Source organism: Canis lupus, chromosome 14, assembly GCF_048164855.1.
Source record: "Canis lupus baileyi chromosome 14, mCanLup2.hap1, whole genome shotgun sequence".
NCBI lineage: Eukaryota > Metazoa > Chordata > Mammalia > Carnivora > Canidae > Canis > Canis lupus.
The window spans coordinates 50,714,022-50,733,683 of NC_132851.1; the positions used below are offsets into that span (position 1 = coordinate 50,714,022).

The window sequence follows — 19,662 nt, forward strand, 5'->3', positions numbered from 1 at the left end:
GCTTCACTGTGAGGATTACATCTGCATTTTACAGATGACAAAAGGAAGCACAGAGAGATTAAGTTACTAGAGCAAAACTATTCAGCTGACTTGTGGCAGAGCCAGAATTTGAATCTAAGAAGTCAAGCTCCAGAGCCTATGCACTTAACTAGTACAGGAGTTCGCTTTTCCCAAACTGCTGCAATAGATGAGAAGGTAGGGCAGGAGTCCTTGACTTGTGCAGCCAGAGTAACCCAGGGGGAGATAGGGGTGCTCAAAACCTACAAAGTGAAGATCACTCAAATTCCCTGCAGTACATGTCAATCAGAGGAAGCTGACTTTGGGCACTGGCCCACCACTCCTAGATGGCTTTGGAGGCCCTATTCCAGAGTAACTGTCTTGCTGTTTTCTTTCGAGCAGTTACTCTTAGTTGCAAGAAAGTGGCCTGCTGGGCAGCCCGGGGGGCTCAGCGGTTTAGCGCCGCCTTCAGCCCAGGACCTGATCCTGGAGACCCGGGATCGAGTCCCACGTCAGGCTCCCTGCCTGGATCCTGCTTCTCCCTCTGCCTGTGTCTCTGCTGCTCTCTCTCTCTATCTATCTCTCATTAATAAATAACCAAATAAATCTTTAAAAAAAAAAAAAGAAAGAAAGGAAAGAAAGAGGCCTGCTTAGTGATGGTGAAGAAAAATGTCCTCCTACACAGTGCAGTACCCCAGGACTCAGCTGGGTAATGAAAAATCACTTTCAGTTCAGTTCATTTCCAGAAGAAAATCTTTGTGACCTTGGGTTAGGCAAAAATTTCTTGGATAAGACATCAAAAGTATGATCCATAAAAGAAAATAAATAATAAACTGGACTTTATTAAAACTGAGAACTCCTCTTCAAAAGATATTATGTTAATGAAAGTAAGGAAAAACAAGCCACAGACTAGGAGAAACTATGCAAAACACATATCTGGTAAGGGACTTGCATGCAGAATACATAATATTCTCAGAGCCCAATAAGAAAACAAACATGACAATAAAAAACTGGGCAAAAGATCTGAAGAGACACGTCATAAAAGACACAGATGGCAATTAAGTTCATAAAAAGAAACATCATTTGTCACCAGGGAAATGCAAATTAAAGCCATAATGAAATACCATACCATTAACAATCTGAATGGTTAAAATAAAAAATCTCCCTCTGCCTGTGTCTCTGCCTCTGCCTCTCTCTCTCTCTCTCTCTGTGAGTGTCTCTCATGAATAAATTAAAAAATCTTAAAAAGAAAAAAAAGGGATGCCTGGGTGGCTCAGCGGTTTAGTGCCGCCTTCAGCCTAGGGTGTGATCCTGGAGTCCTGGGATCGAGTACCGCATTGGGCTCCCCACATGGAGCCTGCTTCTCCCTCTGCCTGTGTGTCCCTCATGAATAAATTAAAAATCTTAAAAAAAATAAAATAAATTTTCAAATCCACCACACCAGGTGTTATAACAAGGATGTGAAACAGCTGGACCTCTCATATACTGATGGTGGGAATGCAAAGTGGTTCTGTCAACTTGGAAAATATTTTGGCCATTTTTTACAAACTTAAAACTATGCTTATTGTACATTTTCCACCTCCTAGGTACTGACCCAAGTGAAATAAAAACTTATATTCACACAAAATCCTGTTCACAAATGCTTATAGCAGTCTTATTCAAAATTATCAAAAACTGGGGGGGGGGGCAAAAAACTGGAAATAACCCACATGTGAATGGACAAACTATGGTACATCCACACAACAGAATACTCACCAATAAAAAAAAAAAAAAAAAAAAAAAACCTCTTGGGGTGCCTGGGTGGCTCAGTCAGTCGAAAGTCCCACTCTTGATTTCAACTCAGCTCATGATCTCAGGGTTGTGAGAGTGAGCCCCCTGTTGGGCTCTACTCTGGGCATGAAGCCTCCTTAAGATTCTCTCTCTCCCTCTGCCCTCCACCCCCTGCTAGCATGAGCCCTCTCTCATTCTTAAAAAAATTTAAGAAAGGAACAAACCTCTTGATATATGTAATATGGATGAATCTCAAACACATGCTAAGTAAGAGAAGTCAGACTCAAAAACAAAAACTAGAAAAAGCAAAACTAGAGAGACAGAAAACAGATCAGTGGTGCCTTGAGTTAGGAATAGGAGGAAGGAGGACTACAAACTGATACAGAAACTTTTGAGTAATGAACCCTTGATTGTGCTAGTGGAAACATGACAGTACAAATCTGTCAAAACACAGAACTATAAAGAGGGTAAGTTTTATTGTATATAGGGACACCTGGGTGGCTCTGCAGTTAGGCATTTGCCTTCAGCTCAAGGCATGATCTTGGGGTCCCAGGATCAAGTACCACATCGAGCTCCCTGTATGGGGCCTGCTTCTCCCTCTGCCTGTGTCTCTGCCTCTGTGACTCTCATGAATGGATAAATAAAATCTTAGAAAAAAAAAGTTTTATTGTATATAAATTATATATATTTTTAAAGATTTTATTTATTCATGAAAGACACAGAGATAGAGACATAGGCAGAGGGAGAAGCAGGCTCTCCACGAGGAGCCTGATGCAGGACTCGATCCCAGGACCCAAGGATGACAACCTGAGACAAAGGAAGATGCTCAACCACTGAGCCACCCAGGTGCCCCTATAAATTACATCTTAATTAAAAAATGTTGGGGTACCTGGGTGGCTTAGTCAGTTAAGCACCCGACTTCAGCTCAGGTCATCATCTCAGGGTCCTAGGATCCAGCCTTGTGTCAGGCTCCCCCCTCAGTGGGGAGTCTGCTTGTCCCTCTGCCCCTCCCCCTGCTTGTGTTTTCTCTCAAATAAATAAAATCTTAAAAAAAAAAAAAGTTTGAAATCCTAAGTGACCACCATGTGCCACAGGCCTTTACAGACACTCTGGTTACAAACAGTAACTTCAGTGAGCTGGCTTTCACGGATGGGAATTACACATGCTCACGCACACGTATCACCGAAAGTTCCTGGTAGATTTTTCAAAATGTATGTGAGCGAAAAGGAAGGATCAAACTCAGATTCAAGTAGATCCCAGCTAGGATACCGTAAGTAGGGAGACATAGTCCTAAGCACTCAGCATAGATTTGGACAAGCAGATAAAGTAAAACTTAATGCAGTGGATGGAGTAAAAAGAATGGTAGCCAAGGAAAGGCATTACACCTGGACCCCATATTCTAAGTAGAGTAAAAATCACCTATACCTTTAATGAAACTAAAAAGCAGCTAGTGGCTAACCCTTAATGAGGCTGTATCTAGCAACATACTAAGGATTCATAAGCAATTATCTCACTTCATCTTCTCAAAAGCTCTATGATGTATGTGGAATTTAAGAAACAAAACAAGGGCAGCCCCGGTGGCCCAGCAGTTTGGCGCCGCCTTTGGCCGGGATGTGATCCTGGAGACCCGGGATCGAGTCCCATATCAGGCTCCCTGCATGGGGCCTGCTTCTGTCTCTGTGTCTCTGCCTCTCTCTGTCTGTCATGAATGAATGAATGAATGAATGAATGAATGAATAAATAAATAAATAAATAAATAAATAAATAAATAAATAAAACCTTTAAAACAAAAACAAAACGAAACAAGAGGCGCCTAGGTGGCTCAGTCAGTTGGGTGTCTGCCTTCAGCTCAGGTCATGATCCCAGAGTCCTGGGATAGAGTCCTGTGCTGGGCGACTTGCTCAGCAGGATGTCTGCTTCTCCCTCTGCTCCTACCCCTGGCTCATGTTCTCTCTTACTCACTTTCTGTCTTTCAAAATAAATAAATCTTAAATGAGAAACCAGGGGAAAAAAGAGACACACCAAGAAACAGATCCTTACATGAGGTGTTCTAGAGGTTTAGCAACTTATCAAAGTTCACAGAGCTGATAACAGTTCAAATTCAAATCCCAAAGCCCACAATGAATTAGCACATGGGTATTATTCTTTAATAGCCAAACCTACCATACATAAGGTTTTAAATTTAACTTGCTCCTACTAGCATTATTGTATGGTAATTGTTTAACTCTAAAACCTCAAATTCAGAAACTTACCCACTACAATAAAGTTTCCACACTTAGATATACACGCTGAAGATTCAATTCGATCTTCCAAAATCTGTTCCCATTTCACCTTCCCAGAGTAAAGGTCAAGTGCCATCATTCTATGAGAATGGGAGCCAATGTACACAGTTGCAGACGACTCATCAACAGCTGGGATTACAACTAGAGGTGAAGCATCCACACATTTGCCTGTGTCTGACCTCCACCTCACATGTAGCTCCATTTTCTTGGCTGCTGTCCCATAGGTTCCCTCTTCAGAAACTTTTGCAGTACAGGATGGATCTTTTGACTTCCCAATAAGAGCTGGAGGATTTAAGCTTTTCACATTTTGAATATTAGTCTGTGAAATTAAATCAGAAGATTGGGCTGAAGAGCAAAGTCCTAACTTAGTTAAAAACTTACTGTTCAGTGACAAAATCTGACTCCCTCTGCTCACTGTAGTAAAAGCAGTTAGCTCATTGTCATAGTTTAAAGTCATGACAGATTTCTGATGTAAAGATTTTCCACTGGTTTCTTCTTGATAAATGTCGCTGAATTTTCTTTTTGTGGCATAATTCTTGCTAAATACCAGATCTTCATCTGGAAACACTGTTTGAAGGACATGATTGTAAATCTCTAAAATGGAACTGCTAAGAATAATTTCCAGAAGCCCAGGTACTGATGTGCCAACTAGTTTTTCAATCTCATTGAGGAGCCGTATGGACTTTAAGGAATCTCCACCACTATTTAAGAAGAGTGACTCGTCAGAAACCTTCAAAGGATCTTCGGAGAGATTCAGAATAGACTACAGATGAGAAAAGGGAGAAATATGGTGAAGTAAAGGTCTAAAACCAAAACAATTCAACAATTTATAGGTAATCTATATAGCATAGTACTTACAATAATGATATGAACAAAAAACAAAATAAATATTTTTAATAATCAAAATTAAAGTTATTTTCTTTAAAGGGGTCTATTACTATGCTACCAATTTGTCATAAACTCACTCTAAAACTACAAGTTATATCTCCTTTTAGAGCACTTTTCCCTACCCATAAAATAGCGAGTAGAATTTTTAAAATATGATTTACTAATTATAAAGTCCACAAAATACCAATATCTGATATTTCTTTAAATGGGAACATATTTATCTTCATTTGCTTCACTAAATCAAAATTATTTTCCAAGAATCTAACAATTAAGTGAATAAGACTTTTAACAAGATACCTTTATTTTCAGACCAGACTATACAATTACATTCTCTTTTCAGAACCCTTCAGAAAGCTACACATTTTATCTAAGAAAAACTATACTGACCTATGGTTGTAATATATACATATTTCAAAATAAATTTTTTAAATTGTTTGCTATACACACTTCTATATATACAAACAGTCCCCAACTTACAATGATTTGACTTAGGTTGGTTTTTGTTTTAAGTAGGCTTCATGCCCAGCATGGAGCCCAATGCAGGGCTTGAACTGATGACCCTGAGATTAAGACCTGAGCCTAAATCAAGAGTGGGATGCTTAACTGACTGAGCCACCCAAGCACCCCTCCTTAAGACTTTTTAACATCACAATGGTGTGAAAACAATACACATTCAGTGGAAACTACTTCAAATTCTGATCTTTTTCCAGTCAAGCAACATGCATTATATCAAGATGCTGGGCAGGAACAGCAAACCACAGCTCCCAGTCAGCCATGTGATCACAAGAGTAAACAACTGATACACTTTAATCATTCTGTACCCATACAACCATTCTGTTTTTCACTTTCAGTATAGTATTCAATAAATTACTTGAGATATTCAACAATTTGTTATAAAATAGGCTTTGTGTCAGTGTTGGGCAACTCTCAGTCTGCCCAACACTGTAAGCTAATGTAAGTGTTCTGAGTACATTTAAGGTAGGCTAAATCAAGCTATTCTATAGGTGTATTAAATGCATTTTGATTATGAAATTTTCAACTTACAATGGGTTTATCTGAATGCAACGCCATCATAAGTTGAGGAAGATCTCTATAAATAAATTCAATTAAGCAGAAACATTTATGCTGCAAGGTCTTCAGGAATAATGACATAGCCCGTATACCACAGATTGTAGTATACAGCAAAATTTGGCCATTTTCTCAACTCTGATAAGCAATGCACTCCACTGACCTATTAGGGAAAAGTTATGTCACAATGGGTCTTGTCTACCTGTGCATTTCATGTGTACTTCACTTCCAATAAATTTCTTTATGGAGAACTTAATCTTACAGTAGAGAACCTAATCCTTATTTTAATACAAATTGATTAAACAAAGGTATATTACTTAACATTTAGTCATCAATAACATTCTTGAAAACTTTATCAGCCTCATTAGGATGTTAACAGTCCCAAAAGATATAATATGACCTCTTTATAATAACAAATTTGTATCTTAAAAGTTGTACCTTCCACAAATACTGTAATTTTTCCCAAAGTTCCTCTTTTCCATTGAGTTTGCACTCAGGCTTCAAGTTTAAATATATCTTGTTTAACTCTGAAACATCAATTTTGCCTTAAAAGAGAAATAATTTTAAAATTTCAGCTTAACTCTATCTTCATCAGTCATAATAATACACTCATTTTTCAATGTAAAAGTTTGAAATCATATAGAATAGTTTGTGAAAGATAATCAATTCTAAATAAAGTAGTCCTATGCTACCAAGAATGTGGTGGGTAATAAGAAACGAAGAGCTAATGTTTATCTTAAAAAGTTAAATGGCCCTACTAATAACTGAGCAATTACTACATGTTGATGTAAATATGAAAGATGAAACTGAGAAGGCAATATGGTCATTAAGAACACACGTTTTGAAACCAAAAAGTCTTAGAATTTCAACTCTACCACTAATCAGCAATGTAATTTTGTGAAAATTACTTAACCTGTTTAATAAGCCTTAGTTTCCATAGCTATAAATGAGACTACTACTACTCACAGGATTTTCTAGGGATAAAATGAGTTAGTTATACAAAGCATTGAACAGAGGGTCCACTACAAAATATCCTAATATTACTTAGAGTAATAAGGAATTAAAAGGCCTTTAAACTAGTTATGAATGGAATTAATAATCACTTGGTACCAAAACATATCTGCTTAAAATGATTTTACCATGAGATGTAAATGGTAGAGAATCAATCAACACCAGTTCATCTGGGATTGCATGACTTGGAAGATGTTTCTGCAGTTCTTTAAAGATGTATTCCTTTACTAAGTCATTTTTGGACACCATGAACAGAATTAATTTTTCCTGATTATACCATGTAACTGCACAAGACTCCACTTGCTGAAGTCCTTCAGCAACCTATGAGAGAGATCATCCCAATTTGTCAGAGGACATTTTTTTTATTATTAAGTCTTTCTTAGCTTTATTAAGGTATAGTTGATATAAAAAAAATTACATACATTTCATGTACTATCTTGATGACTTTGGGACATATGCATACACTCATGATGCCATCACAACCAAGTACTAAACATATCCTCACATCAAAATAAATGAGTAATTCTTGTACAATATTAAAATATATATATACAAAGTTTAAAAACTAAAGCAGGGACTCCTGGGTGGCTCCGCGGTTAAGCATCTGCCTTTGGCTCAGGGCGTGATCCTGGAGCCCCAAGATTGAGGCCCTCGTTGGGCTCCCTGCAGGGAGCTTGTTTTTCCCTCTGCTTGTGTCTCTGCCTCTCTGTCAGAGGATATTTAAAAGCAAACTTCCCAAATGCTCAAACTTCTCATGTCTGAAATCAACACAGTCAAATTAAATTGTAAAATAACTAGAAACTTAAAAAAATTGATTGCTACTATCACTATTACCAGTGCACCGGGTTCTTCATGTTTTTCAAAAATAATTGCTCCTTGAGCAAAGTAAACCATTATTTCCACAGTTCTCAAAATCCATTCTGTCACTTATTTAAAAAAACAACTCTAGGGATGCCTGAGTGGCTGAGAGGTTGAGCATCTGCCTTTGGCTCAGGGCGTGATCCTGGAGTCCCGGGATCAAGTTCCACGTCATGCCTGCTTCTCCCTCTGCCTGTGTCTCTCATGAATAAATAAATAAATCTTTAAAAAACAAAAACCTCTTCATGCTGGGAATAAGGGGCACACTGAATAACCCACATCTTTTATTGTAATGCATCATTAATGCAAAAAAATCTTAGGCTTAAACAATACTAATAGAGAATGCTGGCACAGAAAATTGGTGGTGGCTACCTCTAATACCTACATATGTTGGTAGAATACTTAATATTTAAATAGTTCTACCTGTTGCACAAGTTCAATGTTAAGACGTTTGCCATGTCGTTTTATTTGACTGTCCTTTCGTCCCAAGAAAAACATCTCTCCATCTTTCACCATCACCAAGTCTCCTGTGGCTCGCATTGTGCCAAGTGGTACTGTCATTTCATCATCAAGAAAACATACTCTATTTCTGCCACCTTCACAAGAATAAACACCAACATTATAAAAAAATAAATCCATGGAAAATATATTAAAAACCATCAAATCAAGAACATCTTCAAAAGTTGTTACTAAGTTTCACATTTTGAATATTCATATTCATATTTAAGTGTTACCTGATAAAATAAATACAATAACCTCAGTAAAATAGAGGAATAAAACAAAATTTCTAAAAACATATGTTATTTAAAAAATTCTTAAGAATAGTAATTAAAGAGAATTTTGGCTATAAGTACAAAATACATTTTCTAAATTCCTTTTTATATTCCTTAAGGGTATCAAATATTGTTATCTGAAATAATTATGGTAATATATTAAATGCTTCATGACTGTGAGAATGAGATTAAAAATTATCACTGAAAAAGAGTACTGGACATAAGGCAAATTGATGAAAGAATAAAATTAACATCAGATTTCTTTTTCAAGGGAAAAAAAAAGGTTTGCCCAATCAGCAAATGTAAAACAACCTAAAAATACTTGGCCATGGCCTTCTTGAATTGTGAATCCATCAGTATCTCTGACTTCAACTACTGTTCCAAGCAGTGGAAATCCCAGGGGTACAGGCAATTCACATCTATGAAAACACAACCCAAACCACATTAAAATTTTTCATTTGAATAGAATATTTTCCAATGTATTTAAATCACATCATACCAAATAAAGAAAAAAAAAAGTTTTGGTTATATTGTAATTCAAAGACTGCCAAGAGGAAAAGGTTAGGTGGAAAAGTTATCCTAGGTTATTTATTCCTGTTTAGTCACTAAAAAGTTATAGCAGGATCTGCAGCACCAGGTATAAGAGAGGTTCTGGACCCTCAGCTTAAAATTCTAGATAAAACAGGGGGGCCTGGGTGGCTCAGTTGGTTAAGCAACTGATGCTTGATTTTGGGTCATGATCTCAGGGTTGTGAGACTGGGCTCTGCACTGGGCATTGAACATGCTTAAGATTCTCTCCCAAGGTGCCTGGGTGGCTCACTTAAGCATCTGCCTTCAGCTCAGGTCATGATCCCAGGGTCCTGAGATGGAGCCCAGCATTGGGCTCCCTGCTCAGGGGCAGGGGCCTGCTTCTCCCTCTCCCTCTGCCCCCCACCCCTCATGCTCTCTCTCTCAAAATCTTAAAAAAAAATTCTCTTACCCTTCCCCTGTGCCTTCCTTCTTGCTCTAAAAAAATAAAATTCTAGATAAAGTACTGTTTCTAAAATTACTACTGCAGTGCCTATCAAAAACATTATTAGTGTTAATGTTACGATACTAGAAAAATAGTTTTTTTGTAGTCTGTTTAGCAATTGAAATCCTTACTTCAAAGTAGAATTAAGAAACTTCTCTGGAATCCTGTGAAAAGTTGCCCAACTTGATACCTCTGTGATACCATATACATTAAATATTTGTGTTTTATTGTCTACTCCTCTCCAGCTTTTGAGAACAGTCAATGATGGAAATGCTTCACCACCAAGGGCTAATACTCGAAGAGAAGTACTGGCTGATAAAACGGTTGACTTGATAAGCTGAGATCCAAATCTTCTAAGCAATGTTGGTGTTGCCTGTGAATACATTAAAGATACTCCCTTCACCTCTTTAAAAAAGTAAATACTGTAATAATTAGTTCAATAATTAGACACCCACATGGAAATTAAGGCCGTGTTTATCAAATTGTTAAGTAATTTTGGAAATCTACTGAGGCAGCATTACCTTCTTACCGTGGATATCAATTTTGCTTTAGCAAAAAAACTTAAAAATATTAGTTATGTTTCACTGGATAGTTTAGATAAAATAGTTTAAAGACAAAAAGGACAAAATAGATCAAATCCGTTCATATTTCCTTTCCCATCATCTCCATGTAGAAAAATGTAAATAAAGGTGTAAACCTGTTCCTAACAATATGAAAAAAGATCTTTTAAAAACAGCTCTGGTGGGAGTCCCTGGCTGGCTCAGAGGTTTAGCACCTGCCTTCAGCCCAGGGTGTGATCCTGGAGACCCGGTATCAAGTCCCACGTTGGGCTCCCTGCAAGGAGCCTGCTTCTCCCTCTGCCTGTGTCTCTCTACCTCTCTCTTTCTGTGTCTCTCATGAATAAATAAATCTTTTATTTATTTTTTTTTTTAAGATTTTATTTATTTATTTATTCATGAAAGACTGAGAGCGCCAGAGACAAAGGCAGAGGGAGAAGCAGGCTGCATGCACCGGTAGCCTGATGTGGGACTCGATCCCGGGTCTCCAGGATCGCGCCCTGGGCCAAAGGCAGGCGCCAAACCGCTGCGCCACCCAGGGATCCCTAAATAAATCTTTTAAATAAATAAATAAATAAATAAATAAAAACAGCTCTGGTGAAGTATTTAATTGACATACAATAAACTGTACATATTTAAAGCATACAGTATAAATTGAGATACAGATATATAGATAAAAATCAATGAAAACTATCACCATACTCTAAATAATGAATATATTCTTCAGCCCTAAAATTACCTATTTCCCATCAACTGGACCTTTCCAGACAACCACTGATCTATTTCCTAATGATTAGCTGGCATTTTCCAGAATTTTATGAAAACAGAATCACACAACACATTGTTTTTTTTATGTCAGTTTTTTTTTTTTTTTTAAGATTTTATTTATTTATTCATGGGGGCGGGGGGACAGAGACACAGGCAGATGGAGAAGCAGGCTCCATGCAGGGAGCCCGATGTAGGACTCAATCCCGGGTCTCCTGGATCAGACCCTGGGCTGAAGGCAGTTCTAAACCGCTGAGCCACCTGGGCTGCCAACACATTCTGTTTTGACCTGACTTCTTTTACTCCATATAAATACTTTGTGACTCACCTAAGTTGTACTTATCAATTCCCTTTGTCCGTTTTGTCTCAGCTCAGGCTTATATATAACAAAATAGCACAGACTAGGTAGGTTACAAACAACAGAAATTTACTTCTAACAGTTCTGGGGCTTTAAGTCCAAGATCGGGATGCCAGCATGGCCGGGCTCTGGTAAAAGCCCTCTTTCAAGGTGAAAGACTGCCAACTTGTTTTATTCACACGGTTAGAAGGGGCTAGGGAACTCTGTTAGGGTCTCTTCCTAGAGCACTAAGCCCATTCATGAAAGCATTCCCAAGGGCCACATCTCCTAATACTATTACATTGTTCATTAGGATTTTAACAAATGAATGTGGCAGGGGGGAGCACAAACACTCAGACCACAGGACTCTATTGCTGAGTAGTAGTCCATTGTACAGATCAGGACTAAGGTTCACATTTCCATATAAAATTTAGGATCAATTGTCAATTTCTACCCAAAAAAAGTCTACTAGGATTTTTTTTTTAATTTTTATTTATTTATGATAGTCACAGAGAGAGAGAGAGAGAGGCAGAGACACAGGCAGAGGGAGAAGCAGGCTCCATGCACCGGGAGCCCCACGTGGGATTCGATCCTGGGTCACCAGGATTGCACCCTGGGCCAAAGGCAGGCGCTAAACTGCTGCGCCACCCAGGGATCCCTCTACTAGGATTTTGATAGGAACTGTGTTTAAATTATAGATCTTGACAATATTAAGACTTCAATCCATAAACACGAAATGTCTGAGGGGTGCTTGGATGGCTCAGTCGGTTGAGGGTCTGCCTTTGGCAGGTCACGGTCTTGGGGTCCTGGGACGGAGCCCCTCATCAGGCTATCTGGCTCAGCAGGGAATCTGCTTCTCCTTCCCACTCCACTCCTGCCCCCAGCTTGCTCTCTCTCCTGCTCAAATAAAATATTTTAAAACATGAAATTCGGGATCCCTGGGTGGCGCAGTGGTTTAGCGCCTGCCTTTGGCCCAGGGCGCGATCCTGGAGACCCGGGATCGAATCCCACGTCAGGCTCCCGGTGCATGGAGCCTGCTTCTCCCTCTGCCTGTGTCTCTGCCTCTCTCTCTCTCTCTCTGTGACTATCATAAATAAATAAAAATTAAAAAAAAAATTAAAAAAAAAACAAAAAAACATGAAATTCTTTTTATTGAGCTCTTTAACTTCTATCAGTAATGTGTTGGGTGTTTTTTTTTTTTTTTCCTTATTGCACTGCCTAGAACAACGAGAGTAATAATGAAGAGAAGTGACAAAAGCAAACATCCTTGTCTTGTTTCCAATTTAAGGGCGAAAGCATGTAGTCTTTCACCAAATAGGATGTTACAGTTTTTTGTAGATGCCTTTCATATTGGGGAAGTTCTTCTATTCCTACTTAAGGTTTTTTTTCCTTCATCACAAGTGTTGGATTTTGCCAATACATCTGCATCTGTTGAGATAATATATGTCACATAAATAATGGACAGGCAGAAGGCATAATTATCAGTGGATTTTTGGATGTTAAACCAAATGTGCATTCCTGGGATAAATGCTAATTGGTCACATTTTAAATTTATGGTAACTTGTTTGGTGGTTAAGAATATGATCTACCCTAGAAAATGTTCAACGTGGGATGCCTGTGGGTGGCTCAGTGGTTGAGCATCTGCCTTTGGCTCAGGTTGTGATCCTGGAGACCCAGGATCGAGTCCCACCGTCGGGCTCCCTGCATGGAGCCTGCTTCTCCCTCAGCCTGCATCTCTGCTTCTCTCTCTTGTGCGGTCTCTCATGAATAAATAAGTAAAATCTTAAAAAAAAAAGTTCAATGTGCTTGCAAAGAATATGTATTCTGTATTTATTGGATGCTGTGTTCTATAAACAGAATTTGGCTGATAATGTTGTTCAAGTGTTCTATAGTATATGTTCTGATTTCTGTCTAGCTTTTCATTCAATTGTTAAAAGTAGGGTATTAAAATTTCAAACTATTGGGTTGCCTAATTCTCATTTCAGTCCTGTCCATTTTTGCTTCATGTATCTGCAGTCTCTATTTTTAGGTGGATATACATTTATAATCATTACATCTTCTTGATAACACAATGTACTCCTTGATATCCTGACCATATCACTATGAAATCTTCTTGTTGCTTGTTAGCTTGTTTCTTTGTTACTAACTAGCCTGGATTAAATCTATAAATCTGTCTTCCTAGTGATGTGTGCCACTAATATCATTGCTCAGTTGTTCTTTTAGATATGTATTTTTTTTAAAAATCATTTGAGAGACAGTAGGACCCAGGGGGTGGGAGGCAGAAAGAGAGGGAGAAGCAGACTCCCCACTGAGCAGGAAGCCCAATGCAGGGCTTGATTCCAGGACCCAAAGATCATGACCTGAGCTGAAAACAGATCTTAACCATCTGACCCACCCAGGTGCTCCTTAAAAATGAAAACAAGGGATCCCTGGGTGGCGCAGCGGTTTGGCGCCTGCCTTTGGCCCAGGGCGTGATCCTGGAGACCCGGGATCGAATCCCACATCGGGCTTCCGGTACATGGAGCCTGCTTCTCCCTCTGCCTGTGTCTCTGCCTCTCTCTCTTTCTCTCTCTGTGACTATCATAAATAAATAAAAATTAAAAAAAAAAAGAAAACAAGAATATATATTTAAGGGACACCTGGGTGGCTCAGCAGTTAAGTCTGCTTTCGGCTCAGGGCATGATCCTGGAGTGCCAGGATCAAGTCCCACATCAGGCTCCCTCCATGGAGCCTGCTTCTCCCTCTGCCTGTGTCTCTGCCTCTCTCATGAATAAATAAAATCTTAAAATATATATTACATATATATTTTTTTAAATCTTAAAATATATATTATATATGTATATATATAATATGTATATATTTATATACAGATATACATGTATACACACACACACACATATATATATAAGTCTTACTTCCTACAGGTCACCATGTGTCTGTCTGCTTAGCTCAGCAGTCAAGCAACAACTGCACTGTCCACAGAGATGGATTATATGTACAGATAGATGAGCTCAAAGTTTAGGCCATTTTCAAGCCTAATGCAGCTTTTGTTTTCCATGGGTCCTTCTGGGTCTCTAGGGCACATGCACATAGGCTCAAGGTCAGCCAGGAATCTACTTGGGCTCTCTGATCTGATCACAAATGCAGCCTTAGCCAGAATGTGCTATCCCTATCACCAACAACCTCAAACCAGAAGAGTTTTCAGCCCTTCGTGCTGGCCCACTTCAACATTTCCACAGACAGGTTTTTGAGCATGGACATAACCAGCACTCCAAACTGATTAAATGCCCTGAAACAGGCCTTGACAGAAAAGTCTGTTTTGACTGAGCTGGGGAAGCAGGGAGAGCAGCTAGAATGCCACACATTCCATGTTTATGCAAAACTCAACAATTATAAAGACACACACTTTTCAGGTAGTTGTATGCCTTTGATTGATTTCCAAAGTGTTAACGTAGTTGCTTTTGTCAATTTTGTCCAGCTTTATAGTTGCTCCTCAGGGAGAGGCTCTGCCAATCTCTTATTTGATCATAGAATATTTCCACATGAATCAAGACTTTTAAATGGTTTCTTTCAATAAAAGCTAGAAGCAGCCCTAATGGACAACTTGAATTTTAATTCAAAAAGATGATTTAAAGTCTTGGTTTGCCAAAAATATTTAAATAGGATAACCCCACATCCCAGTACGAACTTATTATTCCAGATTCCTGCTAGCAATTTAGCACCTCCATTCACTCTCAAGATTCTGGGTTTTTGGTAATAAATTATATTGGCCACCTTATTTACCAGGCATTCTAAATCCAGTTAACTGTTCCATCAAGTTTTATCATGAGGAAACTCTTGCCAAAAATGAGATGTTCTGGGGTGCCTCAGTTGATTGGGCACCTGACTCCTCGTTTCAACTCAGGTTGTGATCTCAGGGTCCTGAGAGAGAGCCCTACATTGAGCTCAGCACTCAGCACACAGTTTGCTTGTTCCTCTCCCTCTTGCTCCTCCTCCTGCATGCACATGTGCGTACTCTTTTTCTCATAAATAAATAAAATCTTAAAAAAAATGTTCTGGCCTAATTTCTGGTGCTAAAGATAATCTCAACTTTGAACTCTACATATAAATGCACAGCTATGAACATTCATCAAGATAAGGCATGGTAACACTTCAGATACTCATAAACTGAAATGACAAAATTTAGTGGCAGAATGTTAGTATACTTTGTTACCAAATCATCCTAGTCATAGAAAAAAGAGCTCAGTAAATTAACAGAAAAAACATGGAATGTTAAGGTTCCTTCTAAAATTTCTAAGGAAAAATTCATATAAAAATGAAACACTATTATGGTGACATTTTGTAGCTAGAAACCTGAGATTTTGCTCTAATTAAATGGTTTCACTTTCAAAGGGCATCAAGTTTAATATAAAGTTGTCACCCAGGGATCCCTGGGTGGCGCAGTGGTTTGGCGCCTGCCTTTGGCCCAGGGCGCGATCCTGGAGACCCGGGATCGAATCCCACATCGGGCTCCCGGTGCATGGAGCCTGCTTCTCCCTCTGCCTATGTCTCTGCCTCTCTCTCTCTCTTTCTCTCTCTCTCTCTGTGTGACTATCATAAATAAATAAAAATTTTAAAAAATAAAATAAAATAAAGTTGTCACCCAGAATATTGGGGGGAAAAAAACAAAAAACAAAACTCAAATGCATTTTAGGTTTCTAAAAAGCTAAAAAGTAGACCTTTCTTTCTGAAAGGTCCTTATTCCTGAAATAAAGTATAGGCTTTAACTTCCTCAAAAGCTCAGTGCACTTCATTTTGGGGCTTTTCTCCTCCACAGTAAATCAAGATGTTCTATTTTTTTGTAATTTTTAAAACTTCAGTAAAGCATGTATTCTCTTTTAAGCTTTTAAGATCCTTGCTTAATGTCCAATTGGGTTTTTAGGTAAGGTTATTTTTTGTAAATATAATCTATACAGGAAGCTCTTTTCTTAAAGTATAATATATAATACATAGGCAAAAAGGCAAAAATTCTTGATGACTTACATATCACTTGATAAGAAATTTGACTTTGGAAGGAAAAGATGAACCCTAACAACAAATGTCTCATTATGAGACATGTAAAAAAACCAACAAAACTGAATCTATCTTTAGCCCTCCATATTGTTCATGTCAGTGGTTTAATGTTCATGTCGGTGGCTAGGTGTTACAGGCTCTTTGGAAATTAATATACGTATCTTAGAAATGCACACTGAGGCCAGGGTGGGGGAGAGGGAGGCTTGCTTTAGCCCTCCATAAATTTGGTCAAGATAACACAGCCTCTCCCCTTTGTGACAGATATCTTTGTATCTTTAATTTTTTTTTTAAGATTTTGTTTATTTATTCATGAGAGACACAGAGAGAGAGAGGCAGAGACATAGGCAGAGGGAAAAGCAGGCTCTATGCAGGGAGCCCGATATGGGACTCGATCCCAGGTCTCCAGGATCACGCCCTGGGCCAAAGGCAGACGCTCAACCGCTGAGCCACCCAGGCGTCCCTAATTCTCTTTAATATCTTTAACCACTTGTAATATATTAACGCTTGTATACCAGTCATATACTTTCAGATACATATTTTTTAAATCTTTAAAAGTGACAAACCTAAATATTTGTTTCTATAAGTTTATGTAAAATATACTGATATAAAAAGTCAGAAAATCTAAATTCCTAACTAATTATAATTTAACTTACTTAAACTAAGTTTGTGTTTTTCACTACATGCTAAAGCTTAAGATAGGAGGGCCAGCATAACCCAACAGATGTGAGTGAAGGTCAACTTCCTCCAGTTATTATTGTACAAGATAGACAGTAAAATAATTTTCTAGACAGAATTAACTGATTTTTTTTCATTCTCAAGCAAATTAAGTGATATCAGGAAACAACCTTTAATAATCTAACTAGATTATCATTAATCCATTGGGGGGAAAAATACAGGAATACAAAATATTCTTTAAAACATTTAAAATATTAAATAAAAGACAAAGCATTTCATTTGCCCTGAAATGTACCTGCAAAATAGTTACTCTGTGATGGGAAAAGAGAACAGCAGCTAATTTTGATGGAAGCATTTTGACAGATGTTGGTACAACTAGCAGACAGGCACCACTTGATAGAGCAACAAATATTTCCACAACGGAAGGATCAAAGGTCAGAGGTGAAGCCAGAAACAAAACATCTTCCTGTGTGATCTCGAAAAGTACCCTAAAACACAACAGAATGCAGTTATAAGAAACGTCTAACATTTGGTAATCACATATCCTAAAAAATTATTTATGACCATAAGTTTAGTTTCTAGATGTTGGCCAGATTTTTACTGTTTCTCGTAGGTTAACAAAAATGGTACTCCTAGTTCTAGAACTCTTCTTTATAAAAAGAAGGATTAAAGGCCATTTGAAGCAGGGTGCCTGGGTGGCTCAGTCCCTTAAGCATCTACTTCAACTCAGGTCATGATTCCAGGGTCCTGGCATCGAGTCCCCCCACATCGGGCTCCCTGCTCAGTGGGGAGCCTGCTTTTCCCTCTGCCTGCCACTTCCCTTGCTTGTGCTACCTCTGTCAAATATTTTTTTTAAAAAAGCCATTTAAAGCAATATCCACTTCCTACTGTGATATATTTTATCATCTGTGATGGCTTTCTGATGAGTAAGTGTGGCTGGATTGAACCAGAGTCCCCAGAATTTCTAGTATGTTTTCCATTAGGGTAGAAAACAAGGGACACACTCTCTCAAGAGCTGAAGGACAAAAGGGAAGCAGCTGCCATTTAGTAGAACACACATCTCTCTGTTATTCCAACCATTAACCTAGGTGCTGCTGTGAAGGGATTTTGTAGACAGAGTCTCTAATTAGGGGACTTTAATCAAAAGGGAGATTATCCTGGAATACTGGAGATTACTCAACTGGAAGGACTTTTAAAGAACATTTAGGCATTCTCTGAAAAAGAGACTCATCCCTTCCCCCTAGATCTTCTTTCCTGACTTGCCTGTGAACAAGCACATGCCTATGGGGTTCCAGCCTCCTCATGATCATCTCTTAGTATTTACTCTATAGACGTCAGTGTTGCTTAGCCAGCACCCACAAACATAAGTGAGTCCTCATATATCCTCCTGGTTCTGCTTTACTGGTAGAATCTTGATTTATTCTACCCTAATATTTAATGATGCTTAGTAGAGACCTCTGATTTCCTTGTCCCCACTATTTGGCATTTTCTCTCAACAGCTGAACAAAGAGCTGAATGTATGTAGTTAGGATATTACCAAGTATTAGTCAGTGTTAAGCCTGCAGAATTCCTCATTTTCAACACAAAAAACCCACTCTATCTAAAAGGCAGGGATTACCTTAACTTCAAAAGATCTTCAAGTATAATATTGTGGTACCAACTTAAGAAGCCCAGAGTTAGTATGAAGATTACTTTAAGCTGAGGACATTTTGGATTTAACAGATGCGGAAAGAAGCCTTCTTAGAGCTTCCTTTATATGACTAATTGTAAAAACTTCTGGAAAATGAAATTGCCATAAATTCCTTCTTCAGAGTGACTTTTATTCCCAGGACAGAAACCAAGAATGAACCTACTATAAATCCCCTCTGCGAGTGACTTTTATGGCCCTGAAAGTAAGCCAAAAGGGGATTTTAAACAGGTAAATAGATTTCAATAAATTCAAGCACTACCAGCAATCAAGAAATTCCTATTCTTTGGGACACCTGGATGGCTCCCAGGTCGTGATCCTGGGGTCCTGGAATAGAGTCTTGCATCTTATTCCCCACGGGGAGCCTGCTTCTCCCTCTGCCCATGTTTCTGTCTCTATAGGTCTCTCCTGAATAAATAAAATCTAAAAAAAAAAAAAAAAAAATCCTATACTTTAAATTAGCCCTTTACCCCTCACCGGGTAGATACTTGCTCCTACTTACACATAATTCCTGCCTCTGTCAGCCCAGAGCCTCTCCCATTCCACCATATTCCAAATCTACTCCACTCTCTTCAAGTTCCCTGCATCTCTATCCCACCTCACCTCTCAAAGTCTTAACGTATGACTTTGCCTTCTGCATAGGAAAGTCATAATTCATCTTAAATAGATTTAATTATCTTAAATCTAGCTTCATCATGCTAAATTTAAGATAATCATAAAGAGTGTAAAATACCTCACTAATTTTCATATTGATTTCATATTGATATTTTAGAGATATTGAATTAAATAAGATATTGTTAAATTTTCTCTACTCTCTTTGTACTTTTTTTTGAGAGAGAGAGCAGAGGGACAGAGGGAGAGGGAGAGAAAGAATCTTAAGGAGGCTCCAACGACCAGCAGAGAGCCTGACAGGGAGCTCGATCTCACGAC

At 38.4% G+C, this 19,662-nt stretch overlaps 2 protein-coding genes across 21 annotated transcripts in view; one reads left to right on the top strand and one right to left on the bottom strand.

The window, feature by feature from the left end:
• The window catches only part of LOC140604105 (bifunctional phosphoribosylaminoimidazole carboxylase/phosphoribosylaminoimidazole succinocarboxamide synthetase), a 386,988-nt gene that overhangs the window by 285,147 nt on the left and 82,179 nt on the right, over nucleotides 1-19,662 (top strand). The gene's annotated exons all lie outside the window — the stretch shown is intronic.
• Nucleotides 1-19,662, bottom strand: part of AASDH (aminoadipate-semialdehyde dehydrogenase) — a 39,243-nt gene that overhangs the window by 8,120 nt on the left and 11,461 nt on the right. For 4 of the 6 annotated variants that reach the window (XM_072775158.1, XM_072775157.1, XM_072775156.1 and 1 more), the window contains 7 exons: nucleotides 17,341-17,533; nucleotides 9,791-10,032; nucleotides 8,960-9,066; nucleotides 8,298-8,470; nucleotides 7,145-7,337; nucleotides 6,444-6,550; nucleotides 4,020-4,812 (listed from right to left, as the gene is read on the bottom strand). In XM_072775158.1, coding sequence (XP_072631259.1) covers nucleotides 4,020-4,812; nucleotides 6,444-6,550; nucleotides 7,145-7,337; nucleotides 8,298-8,470; nucleotides 8,960-9,066; nucleotides 9,791-10,032; nucleotides 17,341-17,533 — 1,808 coding nt within the window. Of the gene's footprint in view, nucleotides 1-4,019; nucleotides 4,813-6,443; nucleotides 6,551-7,144; nucleotides 7,338-8,297; nucleotides 8,471-8,959; nucleotides 9,067-9,790; nucleotides 10,033-17,340; nucleotides 17,534-19,662 lie in introns of those variants that run through there. The other 2 variants (XM_072775161.1, XM_072775159.1) reach the window with 2 other exon arrangements.